The sequence below is a fragment of the Danio aesculapii genome, chromosome 16, assembly GCF_903798145.1.
Source record: "Danio aesculapii chromosome 16, fDanAes4.1, whole genome shotgun sequence".
In the NCBI taxonomy this organism is placed as follows: Eukaryota; Metazoa; Chordata; class Actinopteri; order Cypriniformes; family Danionidae; genus Danio; species Danio aesculapii.
This window is the reverse complement of record NC_079450.1, coordinates 9,235,132-9,250,131: the sequence shown is the minus strand read 5'-3', so window position 1 is coordinate 9,250,131 and position 15,000 is coordinate 9,235,132. Positions and strand designations below refer to the sequence as shown.

Sequence of the window (15,000 nt, the reverse complement as noted above, 5' to 3'; positions counted from 1 at the left end):
TCAAACCATTTCGACACGAAATGATAAAGTTTGGCCACTTTAACAAAGATTAATCGTGTTTAATTATTCATACAATGAAGAATATACTGTGTTATTTTGTCACGATCACCAGCGATTCATTTCTGGCAGATCGCTGGTGAACTACGCCACATTGACGAACTACAATTCCCATCATGCCATTTCACACACCAGTTGCCGATTCCCGCTGATGAAACACACACTGCTGAAACTTGTGATTGCTGATCATTCAGACTATTTATACACCACACATACAGCAGTTTAGGGCTGAGTCTTTGTATGTACGTAGTGTTTGTCCTGGTGTTTCTTTGTTTTAGCCTGTTGTGTTTTGACCTTAGCCTTGTTTATTGTTAGATTCTGTTTTGCCGCCTATTTTGACCTTATGTCTGTTTTTTGACTATGATTTGCATTTTTCATATACACCAGCTACTCCTTTATTGACCTCTGCTTGGCTGTACAATTAATCTTATTAAACCAGCATTTGGATTCTTACCTCTGTTGTTCTCGTCTTGCTCGAATACGTGATAGAAAGACTCTGAACTGGTGTATGTGTGGTGTATAAATAGTCTGAATGATCAGCGATAACAAGTTTCAGCTGTGTGTGTTTCATCAGCGGTAAAGTCTAGATCAGATAGGCTGCCGGCCAGAAGTGCGATATGCACATCAATATAGCAGCATTTTTTTATGACACTGAACAATAATTAATATTTTAACAGTACTGTGACTGCTGGGGTGGGGGTATAGGCGTTAAAAAATACAATTTATTGGGTAATTTAATAGATAACATAAATAATACTCGGTACAACTACTGTTTTTATATTACTGTGACGGTTGGGTTTAGGGTTGGGGTGCGGGTAGATGTTAATAAAATACAAGGGAAATTTAATAATATAAATAATTCTTGTTAACTTACGGCCGCATCGATATCCGATCTAGCAACAACCCTCATCAGCGGTGATTGGCAACTGGTGTGTGTGAAATGCCATGATGGGATTTGAAGTTTGTCAACGTGACGTGTAGTTCATCATCAATCTGCCAGGAGGATCACTGGTGATCGGGACAGTTTTACATTTGATTATTGAATTTCTGTACAACAGTACTGTTAGACTCCACCAAAAACCTTTAAGTGATGTTTAATAGATTTTTGTTTCATGTGCTTATATATATATATTTATATATAGAATTGTTTGTATAGTTTTGTAAATTTTATGTAGATGCACTCCATTTAAAATCCTCCCAAATATGTAAAATGGATTTCTTTCCAAAATGGTTATCTTGTGAAATGATGTTCATATGGCAATATAGAGTTGAAATCTGAATTATTACCCCCCCTGTATATTTTTGTTCCCAATTTCTGTTTAACAGAGGGAAGATTTTTTTTACAAATATCTACACATAATAGTTTTAATAACTCATCTCTAATAACTGATTTATTTTATCTTTGCCATGATGACAGTAAATAATATTTGACTAGATAATTTTCAAGACACTTCTATACAGCTTAAAGTGACATTTAAAGGCTTAACTAGGTCAACTAGGCAAATTAGGGTAATTAGGCAAGTTATTGTATAATGATGGTTTGTTCTGTAGACAATCAAAATATAGCTTAAAGGGCATAATAATATTGACCTTAAAATGATAAAAAAAAAAAAAAACGTCTTTTATTGTAGCCGAAATAAAATAAATAAGACTTTCTCCAGAAGAAAAAATATTATAGGAAATACTATAAAAAATTCCTGAATCTGTTAAACATCTTTTGGGAAATATTTAAAAAAGAAAAAAAATTCACAGGAGGGCGAATAATTCTGACTTTAACTGTTTAAAGCAGAAAAACGAAATATTGCAATGTCAGTTTTTTCCAGTGTCGTGCAACCCTAGCGAAGCTAAGAAGTTTGGGGAAGGGGAGACGACTCCACTTTCGGGACATTATATCTCATTCGTTGGGATCAGGGAGCCACTTTGAATATTCAGGATGTCTGAGAAAACCAACACGCATTCTTGAGCCTCAAAACTCAGAGTTTGCTCTTAAAGTCCTCATAAGATCAAAACTAACCCTTTTGATTTGGTTAGCTCACATTGCTAGTTTCGTGGTGAACAATTTATGTGTGCATGTCATCGAGAACTTCTCAGATTACGTCTGTCTGAGGTATTGGGCGTGGCTATCATAATAACCACGCCCCCTCCAACTGTCAGTCCTCCAACTGAGGAGTCTGTTAGGTTGTAATAACTCTCCCCAAACCCTTTTCCTGATCTTTCTGAATGAAATTTACTACATCCAATCAGCTCGCAGTAGAAAAAACCTGCCACAGCCACTGTTTTCTCATTAAATATTATGTTTCTCCAGAAACTGTGTCACATATGAAAAAAAAAACAAAACAAAAAAACAGTCGCTCCTTCCTGGTTATGAGGACTTTAACCTGAACTTGCCTTTGCAAAAAGCCCAAACCGGCTCTGTGCAACATTCATTCATTCATTTTCCTTCAGCTTAGTCCCTTTATTCATCAGGGATCGCCACAACGGAATGAACCGCCAACTTATCCAGCATATGTTTTACACAGCGGATGCCCTTCCAGCTGTAACCCAGTACTAGGAAACATCCACACACACTCATTCACACACACACATACAGTATGGACAATGTAGTAAATTCATTTCACCTAGAGTGCGTGTGTTTAGACATTGGGGGAAACCCATGCCAACAAGGGGAGAACATGCAAACTCCACACAGAAATGCCAACTGACTGAGCTGGAACTCGAACCGGCGACCTTCTAGCTGCGAGGCGACAGTGCTACCCACTGAGCCACCGTGCCCCCTGCTTTGTGCAAAATACCTTTTGAATTTCAGTTTCTTCAGCGCATGTAAACATGGCATCAATTTGACCAAATCAATTCAAGCTGAATGCCCATGCTTTGGAAGTGGATTTGCTTTCGCAGCGCAGAAAACAGAGTCTACTTGACATGTCGAATACGTGACCCACACTTTCCCAATCTGAGCTACAACTGCAGTGTGTTTGAGGGAAAAAGTAGACGTTGTTCGCATTCACAGACAGCCAATAGACGCCTTAGACTAGTAATATGCAAATGTCTTTGTGTAGGACGTGAGATTGGAATTACTGATGACATGTTTTGGCGGTTCACAATCATTTCTTTCTTTGGGGAGACACTTTGATCTTTGATTTGACACTTTTGCAAAGCGTTTACATTCACAAAACGGCTGTGTTACAAGAAAGGTAATATCTGAAAAAGAGCATAACAAGGGCACTTTAAATGTTTCAGACTTGCTACATTGTTGTCACGTGACCTTATTATGCTGCATGGTTAATTTTAAGTGCACAAAAATGTACAAATAATACTTCATGGCATTAACACACTGCATAAAATAAAACATTAAGGTGTTTTGAGAAACACATTTATCATCATTAAAGGTCCCGTGAAATTAAAATGAAGTTTTTTGGATCGTTAGTAAGTGTATTGTTAGTTTTTAAGATATCAATAAGCTAGTGTGCTGACGATATTTGCGTTTAGAAGATATAAACCTGATATAAACATCCAAAGCTTGTGGTTTGGCACTTCCACCTAACTGGATCAACAGTTTTATTCACGTCACCTCATACTTCAAATCTTCTGACCAATCAAATGCTCTCTAGTATCTGATATGCCCCGCCCCTTTCAAGATGCTTCACATTTGATGCGCTTGATCTCAACCGCTCTCACTGGCAGAGCGGTGATAAAACTAACCACTATTTGCTGTTTTTTAAAAGGGGAGGAGCTACTCTATGCCCCACCCTCTCTTCATGTTTCAGTTGAGATTACGTGAAACAGCGAATTAAAGATGCACATTTCAAAGGACTTCGCTGGACCTTTAATGGTGTTTATAGTAACCCCTGGTGCATTTGTGCTCTGTTTTGTCTTCAGAATCCATTAGAATACATTACCATGGCAGCTTTGTCCAAAATATTTGCTGTGGCTACAACGTACCCATATCAGGTGGTCCGAGCCCGCCTGCAAGATCAGCACAACACATATAATGGATTGACAGACGTCGTCTGGAGAACGTGGAGGTAAACCTGAACCCACAAATGCTATATTTATAATATTAAAAGAATATTAATATAAATTATTACTTTTAATACTAATATACATTATTGATCACAAGATTTTATGCTCATCAAGACTGCTTTATATATGTAAAAAAAAACAATAAAAATGGAAAAAAATGTATGTAAAAAGTTATCATATGCATGAATATGTTTGCGAATGTTTATATGATTAAATGAACTATAATACAAAATACATACATATGCGATTAATCGTTTGACAGCACTAGTAGAATCTTTTTTTTAATTATGACTTATTCTTGGGCTGAATTATTTGCGTAAATACTTCATTCTTTAGTGTCACAATAATAATACATTTTCATTTGATTTGCTGCTTTATTATTATTATTATTATTATTATTATTATTAAGAATGAGATATTATTATTAGGCATGCACCGATATGGATTTTTTGGCCAATATCGATAAGGGAAAACTGTTAAGATTTGGAGGCCGATAACCGATATGTTAGCCGATAATTTTTTTTTGTGCAGTGAACAATGATTTTTTTTTAACTTCATAAAAGTTTGAACTGATCTTATGAACTGAATAGTCTAAGCAAAAAAGCAATAATATAAAAATTTCAAGGGTATTATACAGACCTATATTCACGATTTTACATAATAATAATATAATTTAACAAACAAGGATTTAATTAAGGGATTTAATTAACAAGCAAGTTAAATAAATATATTTTAAGTAAAATGAAAGAACTAAGAACTGAAACCAGCTTAAATGTTCTTGAATAAAATGTGTTACAGTAATGTACAGTGCATCCGGATGGTATTCATAGCGCTTCACTTTTTTCACATTTTTTTATGTTACAACCTTATTCCAAAATGGTTTAAATTCATTTATTTCCTCAAAATTCTACACACAATACCCCATAATGACAATGTGAAAAAGAGAGTTTTTGAAATTGTTGCAAATTTCTAAAAAATAAAAAACCTGAAAAATCACATGTACAGAAGTATTCACAGCCTTTGCTCAATACTTTGCTGATGCACCTTTGGCAGCAATTACAGCCTCAAGTCGTTTTAAATATGATGCCACACGCTTGGCACACCTGTCTTTAGAAATTTTTGCCCATTCCTCTTTGCAGTACCTCTCAAGCTCTATCAGGTTGGATGGGAAGCAGTGTACAGCCATTTTCAGATCTCAAAGATGTTCAATAGGATTTAGGTCTGGGCTCTGGCTCCTGCTGCTGAAAAACATCCCCACAGATCAGACCAGAGAATTTCTCATCAGACCAGAGAATTTTGTGTCTTATGGTCTGAGAGTCCTTCAGATGCCTTTTGGCAAATTCCAGGGGGAATGTCTGGCCACTCTACCATACAGGCCTGATTGCTGCACAGATGGTTGTCCTTCTGTAAGGTTCTCCTCTCTTCACAGGAGAATGCTGGAGCTCAGACAGAGTGACCATCGGGTTATTGATCACCTCCCTGACTAATGCCCTTCTCCCCCGATCACTCAGCTTAGATGGCCGGCCAGCTCTAGGAAGAGTCCTGGTGGTTCCAAACATCTTCCACTAACAGATAATGGAGGCCACTGTGCTCATTGGAACTTTCAGAGCAGCAGAAATGTTTCTGTAACCTTCCCCAGCCTTGTGCCTCGAGACAATTCTGTCTCGGAGGTTTACAGACAATTCCTTTGTCTTCATGCTTGGTTTGTGCTTTGACATGCACCGTCAAGCCTGGGACCTTATATAGACAGGTGTATGCCTTTTGAAATCATGTCCAATCAACTGAATTTACCACAGGTGAACTCCAATTAAGCTGCAGAAACATCTCAAGAATGATCAGTGGAAACAGAATGTACCTGAGCTCAATTTAGAGCTTCGTGCCTGTGAAAAGGCTGTGAATACTTCTGTACATGTGATTTTTCAGTTTTTTTATTTTGAATACATTTGTGAAAAAAACCCTCTTTTTTCACATGGTCATTATGGGGTATTGTGTGAAGAGTTTTGAGGAAATAAATGAATTGAATCCATTTTGGAATAAGGCTGTAATATAAAAACTGTGAAAAAAGTGAAGCGCTATGAATACTTTCCGGATGCGCTGTACATGTGTACAAATATGTAATGTGCTAAAAAGCATTTTGAGAGGTGTTTTGACAGTTCAGAGCCACCATACAATCCAAAAGCTTAATACAGATAGCTAGTATGTTTTACTTTAGAAAATGTGGCATAAATATGTACCATTAGGCACTTTAGGTCACATGTAGGTGCTGCTTGTCAATCAGATTCTATGTTCTATGTTCGTTGTTGCTGTCAATTGCTGGAAAAAGGATTGATGGGGTTTATGATAACCCATTGTGGGTTTGAAACTTTAACTGCAGGCTCTGTGTGATGCGAAGCAGAGTCAGATTTGTCCTTAGAGTCAGATTTTGATACAACACCTGAGCATTGAGCACAGATGACTTTACAACAAACACAGTGCATAATATAAAGACAGAATGGACGGTTGAGAATGCATGCGTGAGACAGGCAGTTCTGTACAATTACGTAATCTATCAGCTTAAAGATATCGGCCTAATTTTGATATCGGACCGACAACATCAGCATTTATAAGCTGATATTGATATGGCTGCCGATAGATCGTGCATCCCTAATTATTATTAATAGGCAACAGTTGATGGACTGTAATTCTCAAACTCCGCCTTTCTAAGAGACTGCTCTGCTCCTATTGGCGGGTCAGATCATTGTTTGAATAGTTCATTAACATATCTAAATACCAGGTCTTCTTCTGCACTTGTAAAGACCATGATATAAACAGTAATTTGTCATACTGATTTGAGTGCAAGTCTTGAAGGGTCATGAAACCCCCCTGTTTCAGCAGGGTGTTTTCACACCTCTAGTTTATAAAAGTCAGGAAAGTGGGCGTGTCTAGCTCTGTTTAGGTGGGAGTGTCGGGGGAGGGAAAGAGGGAAGGTTTTGGATAAAAATGGGAGTTTCCGTTTGGACGCGCGCTGATTCTCACAGTAACTGTGTTTACATGGATATTAGTAATCAAATTATTTGCCAAATCATTAATTTGTCGACTTTAACTGCAGTTTGGCATTTTTACTTTCATTTAGGAACATTTCTATTCTAGGAACTGCTGGAAGAGTGTAGTTTTAATGGAATGTTTGATACCGCACATTGTATAAGACAAAAATAAAAAAACCCTCTGGATTTCTCGGTAACTTAGATGCTGTGTGTGTTTAGACTATCCTGTCACAAAATGCGGCGAAAATTCTACACGACGGTAATAGTTTGATTGCGGTGTTTACATGTTTACAATTCGGAGAGCAGCATTTACAGCGGATCTTTCAGTCCATAATATTGTAGTGATATTAACGTACTGTAAACTGAGTAACTAAATGATTTTGACTAAAGTATGTCTTTAGAAACTGAAAGAGTACTGCTGACGATACCAACTAACTTTGCCTCTGAATAAACAAACAAAGAGCACACACTTGCCAAATCTGTAGAGACAGGACAATCAACACCAACTGGAACTGCACCTTTTTTAAAAGGAGACAAGCGGCAAATCCGGATTTCACCATTTCCAGATGCGAAAAGCTCTCGGGTAAAACAATGTTCCTACAAACGTATTTCTGTCGCGTGCACTGTAATCCACACGTGAGTCCAGCTGTGCTCTCATAGCTTGAAATGAAAACAAAACCGTTGTTGCAGCATATTTAAAAATGTAACACTGACGACCTGCGTCTCCAAACAATTCTTCTTCTTCCACTTGTTTTGGCAACACAACATGGCGTCTCTCTGCTGTCTGAACACTGTAACAGGTAAAACAGTCTTCGAAGCTGTCATGCATATTAATGAAGTTGCACCGCATACACAATAGAGCATGCTGATTGGTTTGAACCAAGTCTTTCTCATGAATTAATGCTGCATGCTCAGAGACGTCACGATGCACTTGCAGGTACAGACGTCCACTCTCCATGCTGGAATACACACAAGTATCTAATCGGCGTGACGCAGCTTAAAATATTCGTTTCATACCAGAATAAGGACGAATTTGCTCGAAATAATGCAAAAACAACCAATTTTCACTTTTTTGTGAAATATATGTGTCCTAATAGTGTTTATAGCAGCGTGGGACACGCATATGACTGTCAACAGCTCAAAAAAAATGTGTTTTGGTGTTTCGTGACCCTTTAATGTCTCTGAAGTGTAAAAAAAACCCCAGAAAACTTTAACAAGACAAACCAAACTCTACTACAGTCTCAGCTACAGCTTCAGCATTTGAGGACCAACATAGACATTTATACATTTAAAAAATTTCATTTGACAGCACAAATGCTTAGTTTATGTATCAGGAGAGTAACAACTACTCTATTTGAGGGTCAAAGTAGGTGTTTGGATATTTATAATTAAGATTGTGATAATTTAACACTTAGTTTACCCTTTTTCCTCATGTCTGATCAGAAACGAAGGCCTGCTGGGTTTCTACAAAGGAATGGTGCCCAACCTGATCCGGGTCACTCCAGCGTGCTGCATCACTTTCGTGGTGTATGAGAACGTGTCCCGTCGCCTCCTGGACCAGAACAAATGATCTGAGAATAGAAATAAGCACAGCAGATCTGTGCATCGAGGAGCAGAGCCGGACCTGAGGCGGGTCGGCCTGACAGAGAACATGAGGAGACAAAAGACATAATACAGGGACATAAAACAAGCAGGTCCTCTCTGGAAAACTGAAATGCAGGATATTACTGAAATCAAAGTGTGATGAACAGGAGACGCTGGTCAGAAACAGTTCCTGTGTAGTTTCAGAAGGGAAGAGGTGAGGTTATGGTGAATGTGGACAATGAAGATGAAGATTTATTTAATTAAAAGGTGTAACAATCAAAGGAGGTTTATTTTTTAAATTCTTTTATTCTTTTCTTTTTGTTATTTAGAGATAATCAATGGATTATGCTAGGGCTGGGTAATTCCTAAATATTCATGGCATGATCGTGGTTTATAGTGTGCATTTTTTATGTTTTACCATAATTTTCAGGGAATAAGTTAAAATTAATTAAAAAATAACTCTTGAAAGCAAATTTAAAAATGTAAGAATTCAGCAGCTCTTTTTTCATCACTCCATGTGGCATTTTACATATTAAAATATATTTATGATCAAAATGTATGCATACTACTGTTCAAATATTTATTTTGTTCAAAATAACTGCATTTACAGTGCATCTGGAAAGTATTGATAGTGCTTCACTTTTTCCACATTTTTTTATGTTACAGCCTTATTCCAAAATGGATTCACTTCATTTATTTCCTCAAAATTCTACACACAATACCCCATAATGACAATGTGAAAAAAGAGTTTTTGAAATTGTTGCAAATTTATTAAAAATAAAACACCTGAAAAATCACATGTACAGAAGTGTGAAGCTCTAAATTGAGCTCAGCTACATTCTGTTTCCACTGATCATTCTTGAGATGTTTCAGCAGCTTAATTGGAGTTCACCTGTGGTTAATTCAGTGGATTGGACATGATTTGAAAAGGCATACACCTGTCTATAGAAGGTCCCAGGGTCGACAGTGCATGTCAAAGCACAAACCAAGCATAAAGACAAAGGTATTGTCTGTAGACCTCAGAGACAGGATTGGCTCGAGGCACAAGGCTGGGGAAGGTTTCAGAAAAATTTCTGCTGCTCTGAAAGTTCAATGTACAGAGACATCCTGAATGAAAACCTGCTTCAGAGTGCTCTTGACCTCAGACTGGTTCATCTTCCAGCAGGACAATGACCCTTAGCACACCGCCAAAATATCAATGGAGTGGCTTCACAACTCGGTGAATGTCCTTGAGTGGCCCAGCCAGAGCCCAGACCTAAATCTATTGAACATCTCAGAGATCTGAAATTGGCTGTACACCGCTTCCCATTCAACCTGATAGAGCTTGAGAGGTACTGCAAAGAGGAATGGGCAAAAATTCCCAAAGACAGGTGTGCCAAGCTTGTGGCATCATATTCAAAAAGACTTGAGGCTGTAAGAGCAAAGGAGCAGCAACAAAGTATTGAGCAAAGGCTGTGAATACTTCTGTACATGTGATTCTTCAGGTTTTTTATTTTTTATAAATTTACAACAATTTAAAAAACTCTTTTTTTACATTGTCATTATGGGGTATTGTGTGGAGAATTTTGAGGAAATAAATGAATTTATTCCATTTTGGAATAAGGCAATAAAAAAATGTGGAAAAAGTGAAACGCTATGAATACTTTCCAGATGTACTGCTGTTGAGAACAATACAGTAAAAACGGTACAATTTGAAAATATTATTTCACAAAATAACTTTTTGAATTAATTAGATTTCTTTTTGTGATGCAAACGTTGAATTTTCAGCATCCAGTCTCTATTATTTTGTTATCAATATTGTACTGCTTGATATTCTTGTGGAAATCATTACAAGCATTTAGATTTTCAGGATTGTTTGCTTAACAGAAAGCTTACATTTGTTTTATTATAAAACTGAATTTATAAATGGATATAAAATATTTTTTTGAAAACATTATAAATGCATTAACTGTGGCTTTTGATTAAAGTAATGCATCATTAATCAAAAGTATTCATTTCTTAAAAGACCCTCTGAATCTAGTCTCTAAATTTATAAACTTTACATTTGGCTGTGCAATTTGGGGAAAATTTATAATTGCCATTTTTTGACAGATATTGCGATTTCGATTTGATTTGCGATTTAATTTTGTAGTTAGGGTTCAGCTCAGTAATCTGTATCGTAGGTTTTTACTGCTAAAATGTAGTGTGTTAAAAAAGAAACTGAAAAGATATTAACTTCAACATTTATTAAAATTCGTTTTTAAATATTCAGAAATTAGACGCACACTTTTCTCTAGAGGAGACAGGCATACATAAAATAACCGTACCTTTCTGTAAACAAGTTCAACGCAAAATAGGGAGCTAGTGTAGCTTATTATACAAACAAAAAAATAATTATAATAAAACAGAACACTCAGCAAACTAAAGCTACGGTCACACTGAGATTTGTGTGTGCGAAATTGTGTCGTACGGCGCTGCGAAAAGGGGCGGGATTAAACAAGCTTATTAGACATTTAAAAAAGCAAGCGATTGCTCCATGTTTACATTTCTGCCCAGAGAGGTCATGTTTTGATCCTCGATTGGTCTCACGCAGTCAAGTGATGCGATTTCGCAGGTCAGAGTTCACCAAGCTTGAACTTTGCACCGCAGCAACGTGCGTTTCCGGTCTGACGCATTCGCGTGCGTATGAATGGAAGACTATGGGAAGAAAAGTCAAGTGTGACCGCAGCTTAACATGGCTGATAAGAGGCAGACTGAAAAGTTCTGATTGGGCAGAACAAAAGTGTGCTCACTCAATTGACTAGTAAGACTCACACACAGACGGCAGTCACGCATTTGCTCTGGGAAATTAAATAATACATATTTCATATCGCAGCCTCTTTAGCTGATTAGCTAATCACAACTTTTCAAGTCTCTTTATTCATCAGGGGTCGCCACAGCTGAATGAACCGGCAATTAATCAAGCACATGTTTTACGCAGCGGATGCCCTTCCGGCTGTAACCCAGCACTGGGAAACACCCATACACCCTCACATTCACACACGTACACCATGGCCAATTCAGTTTCTTCAATTCACCTACAGCACAATGTGTTGGACTCTAGGGAAACTGGAGCACCCGAGGAAACCCACACCAGCACAGGGAGAACATGCAAACTCCACACATAAATGCCAACTGACCCAGCCGAGACTCGAACCAGAGATCTTTTTGCTGTGAGGTGACAGTGCTAAATATTAAGCAGCCAAGTTCCTTTGATTCAACTGAAAACATTTTAGGCCGGCAAGAATTTTTCTACTATACTGAAACATAATTTGTCGGTCTACATTGCCCAGCCCTATTGATAATTCATTGACAAATCAAGATAAATATGATTTATGCTTGCATAAGTTTACAACACGTCGATAACGCATTGCTACTCTTCGTTTTCCCGCACAAACTCAACCTCAGGTTTAATTCCTCACATCAGAAGTGCACAAAATGTACTCAATCTGACATTTCTAGCTCATCGCTGACATTTGTGTTAATGAGCTTAGATTTGTGGCCTTAAACTTGTAACGCTCATAGGTTAATAACCGACTCTCTTTGAAGAACATGTACCCAAGTTAGCAAATCTCTTAAAAAAACCTTTATTGACATTTAAAAATGATCCATTAAAATGTATTCAGAGTTTTTACAGCACCTGCCCGGTCTCAATTTCTTAAACTTACTTACAAACCTACAGGGTTACCTACAGTCTCAATTTCTTAAACTTACTTACAAACCTACAGGGTTACCTACAGTCTCAATTTCTTAAACTAACTTACTTTTTTTTTGGTAGCAGTTTGTGTTGCATTATTAGAAACATACAGTACAAGATAACGTAACATCAAAAAGAGGCTATTAATTGATTGTTATTGATGTATTTCCAACTGAAATGGAATATTAAGCAGGGGGCGGGGCTTTCTTTTTGGGCTCTGCCTCTAATCTTTCACTTACAGCAAACTAATGGTTTGAGGGACGTGGCTAAGCAAATCTTGGTTATAAAGCTGTTAAACTGACATCATCAGAGAAAGACTGCCATAGTTGACCAACAAACAATCCTTTTATATTAAGTTAAAGTTAAGTTAAATGTAAATACATTTCAGCAGTTTAGTACTTTCTCCTTGTCATTCTATTGTTATTTCACAACTCATTATTCAGTTTTTTTTTCTTCTAACGTTTGTGTTGTCTGGTTCAATTTCACGTCAACAGCTCTTTTAGAAAAATTATTCCCAGGAAAATACTTATTCAATACTTATTTCCCCCACAGTACATATTTTGTATGTGTGAAACTGTATATTTAACTAAACACTCACCGGCCACTTTATTAGGTAGACCTGTCCAACTGCTAGTTAACGCAAATTTCTAATCAGCCAATCACATTGCAGCAACTCAATGTGTTTAGGCATGTAGACATGGTCAAGCCGATCTGCTGCAGTTCAAACTGAGAAATGGGGAAGAAAGGTGATTTAAGTGATTTTGAACATGGCATGGTTGTTGGTGCCAGACGGGCTGGTCTGAGTATTTCAGAAACTGCTGATCTACTGGGATTTTCATGCACAACCATCTCTAGGGTTTACAGAGAATGGTCTGAAATAGAGAAAATATCCAGTGAGTGGCAGTTCTGTGGGTGCAAATGCCTTGTTGATGCCAGAGGTCAGAGGAGAATGGCCAGACTGGTTCCAGCTGATAGAAAGGCAACAGTAACTCAAGTGACCTCTCATTACAACTGAGGTATGCAGAAGAGCATCTCTGAACACACAACACGTTGAACCTTGAGGCAGATGGGCTACAGCAGCAGAAGACCAGAAGGGTGCCACTACTGTCAGCTAAGAACAGGAAACTGTGGCTACAATTCACAAGCTTACTGTTGTCAATCAGGTTAAGATAAGGAGAACACTGGCTGGTTAGTACTTAGTCAAATGTTGATTTGGGGTCATTTTAATCCAAAAAACAGTTCTAGACTGCAGCTTTAAAGGAATAGTTCACCCAAAAATGAAAACTCTGATCCTTTGTTTTTTTTTTACTCTGTTGTTTTTATCACCTAAAAAACCCAAAAGATATTTTGAAAACTGGTAACTATTGACTTTTATTGTAGGAATAAAAATTACTATTTGTCAGCGCAATAGCCTAGTGGTCGGCGAACTGACATAGAGTATATATGGTGCAGTAGCACTTCAGGGACTCAGAGTTTGAATCCTGGCTCGAGGACATTTCCCAACCCTACCCCCTCTCTCTCTCCCACTTCGCTTCCTGTCTGAAATACTGTCCTATCCACTTAATAAAGGCAAAAAGGCCAAAAATAAATCATTAAAAAAATTACTATGCAAGTCAATGGTTACCGGTTTGTAACATTCTTTAAAACATCTTTTGTGTTCAGCAGAAAAAAGAAAGGTAAGGAGATGGTTTTGAACTCTGGCTGGTTAGTGCTTGGTCAAATATTGATTTTGGGTCATTTTAAACAAACAAACAAAAAATAAAAACAGTTCTGGACTGCAGCTTTAATAGAATATTTCACCCAAAAAATGAAAACTCTCTCATCGTTTACTCATCTTGCAAGTTTTTTTCTATTTTAAAGACATTTTGAAAACTGGTAACTATTGACTTCTATTGTAGGAATAAAAATGACTATTTAAGTCAATGGTTACTGCTTTGTAACATTCTTCAAAATATCTTCTTTTGTGTTCAGCAGAAAAAAGAAAGGTTAGGAGATGGTTTTGAACACTGGCTGTTACCTACTTGGTCATATGGTGATATTGGGTCATTTCAACCCCCCCCCCCCCCCCCCCCCAAATATAAAGGAATAGTTCACCCAAAAATGAAAAATCTCTCATGTTTTTTTTTTTTTTCCTCCTCTTGGTAGTTTTTATCTCCTAAAAAAAGATATTTTGAAAACTGGAAATCACTGACTTCTATAATAGGCAAACAAATACTAAGTCACGGATGTCAAAGTCATTTCCTGGAGGGCCGCAGCCCTGCACAGTTTAGTTCAAGCCCTGCTTCAACACACTTACCTGTAGGTTTTAAACAAGACTGAAAGACTTAATTAGTTTGATCAGCTGTGTTTAATTAGGGTTGGAACTAAACTGTGCAGGGTTGCGGCCCTCCAGGAATTGAATTTGACATCCCTAATGTAAGTCAATGGTTACAGGTCTGTACCATTCTTCAAAACATCTTCTTTTGTGTTTAGCAGAAAAAAGAAAGGTAAGGAGATGGTTTTGAACACTGGCTGGTTAGTACTTGGTCAAATGCTGATTTTGGGTCATTTTAAACAAACAAACAAAAAATAAAAACAGTTCTGGACTGCAGCTTTGATAGA

The 15,000-nt window shown here is 37.4% G+C and overlaps 2 protein-coding genes across 2 annotated transcripts in view; one reads left to right on the top strand and one right to left on the bottom strand.

Annotated features, from left to right (window-relative positions):
* The window catches only part of slc25a32b (solute carrier family 25 member 32b), a 25,159-nt gene extending 12,821 nt beyond the window's left edge, over positions 1–12,338 (top strand). The window contains exons 7-8 of the mRNA XM_056474920.1: positions 3,934–4,079; positions 8,544–12,338. Coding sequence (XP_056330895.1) covers positions 3,934–4,079; positions 8,544–8,670 — 273 coding nt within the window. The 3' untranslated portion in view covers positions 8,671–12,338. The remainder of the gene's footprint in view (positions 1–3,933; positions 4,080–8,543) is intronic.
* Positions 12,339–14,497: 2,159 nt separating this feature from the next.
* cthrc1b (collagen triple helix repeat containing 1b) overlaps positions 14,498–15,000 on the bottom strand; it is a 34,952-nt gene continuing 34,449 nt past the window's right edge. Inside the window, exon 5 of the mRNA XM_056475443.1 lies at positions 14,498–15,000. This exon is cut by the window's right edge and continues 438 nt beyond it. The gene's annotated coding sequence lies outside the window, so the exon portion shown is untranslated.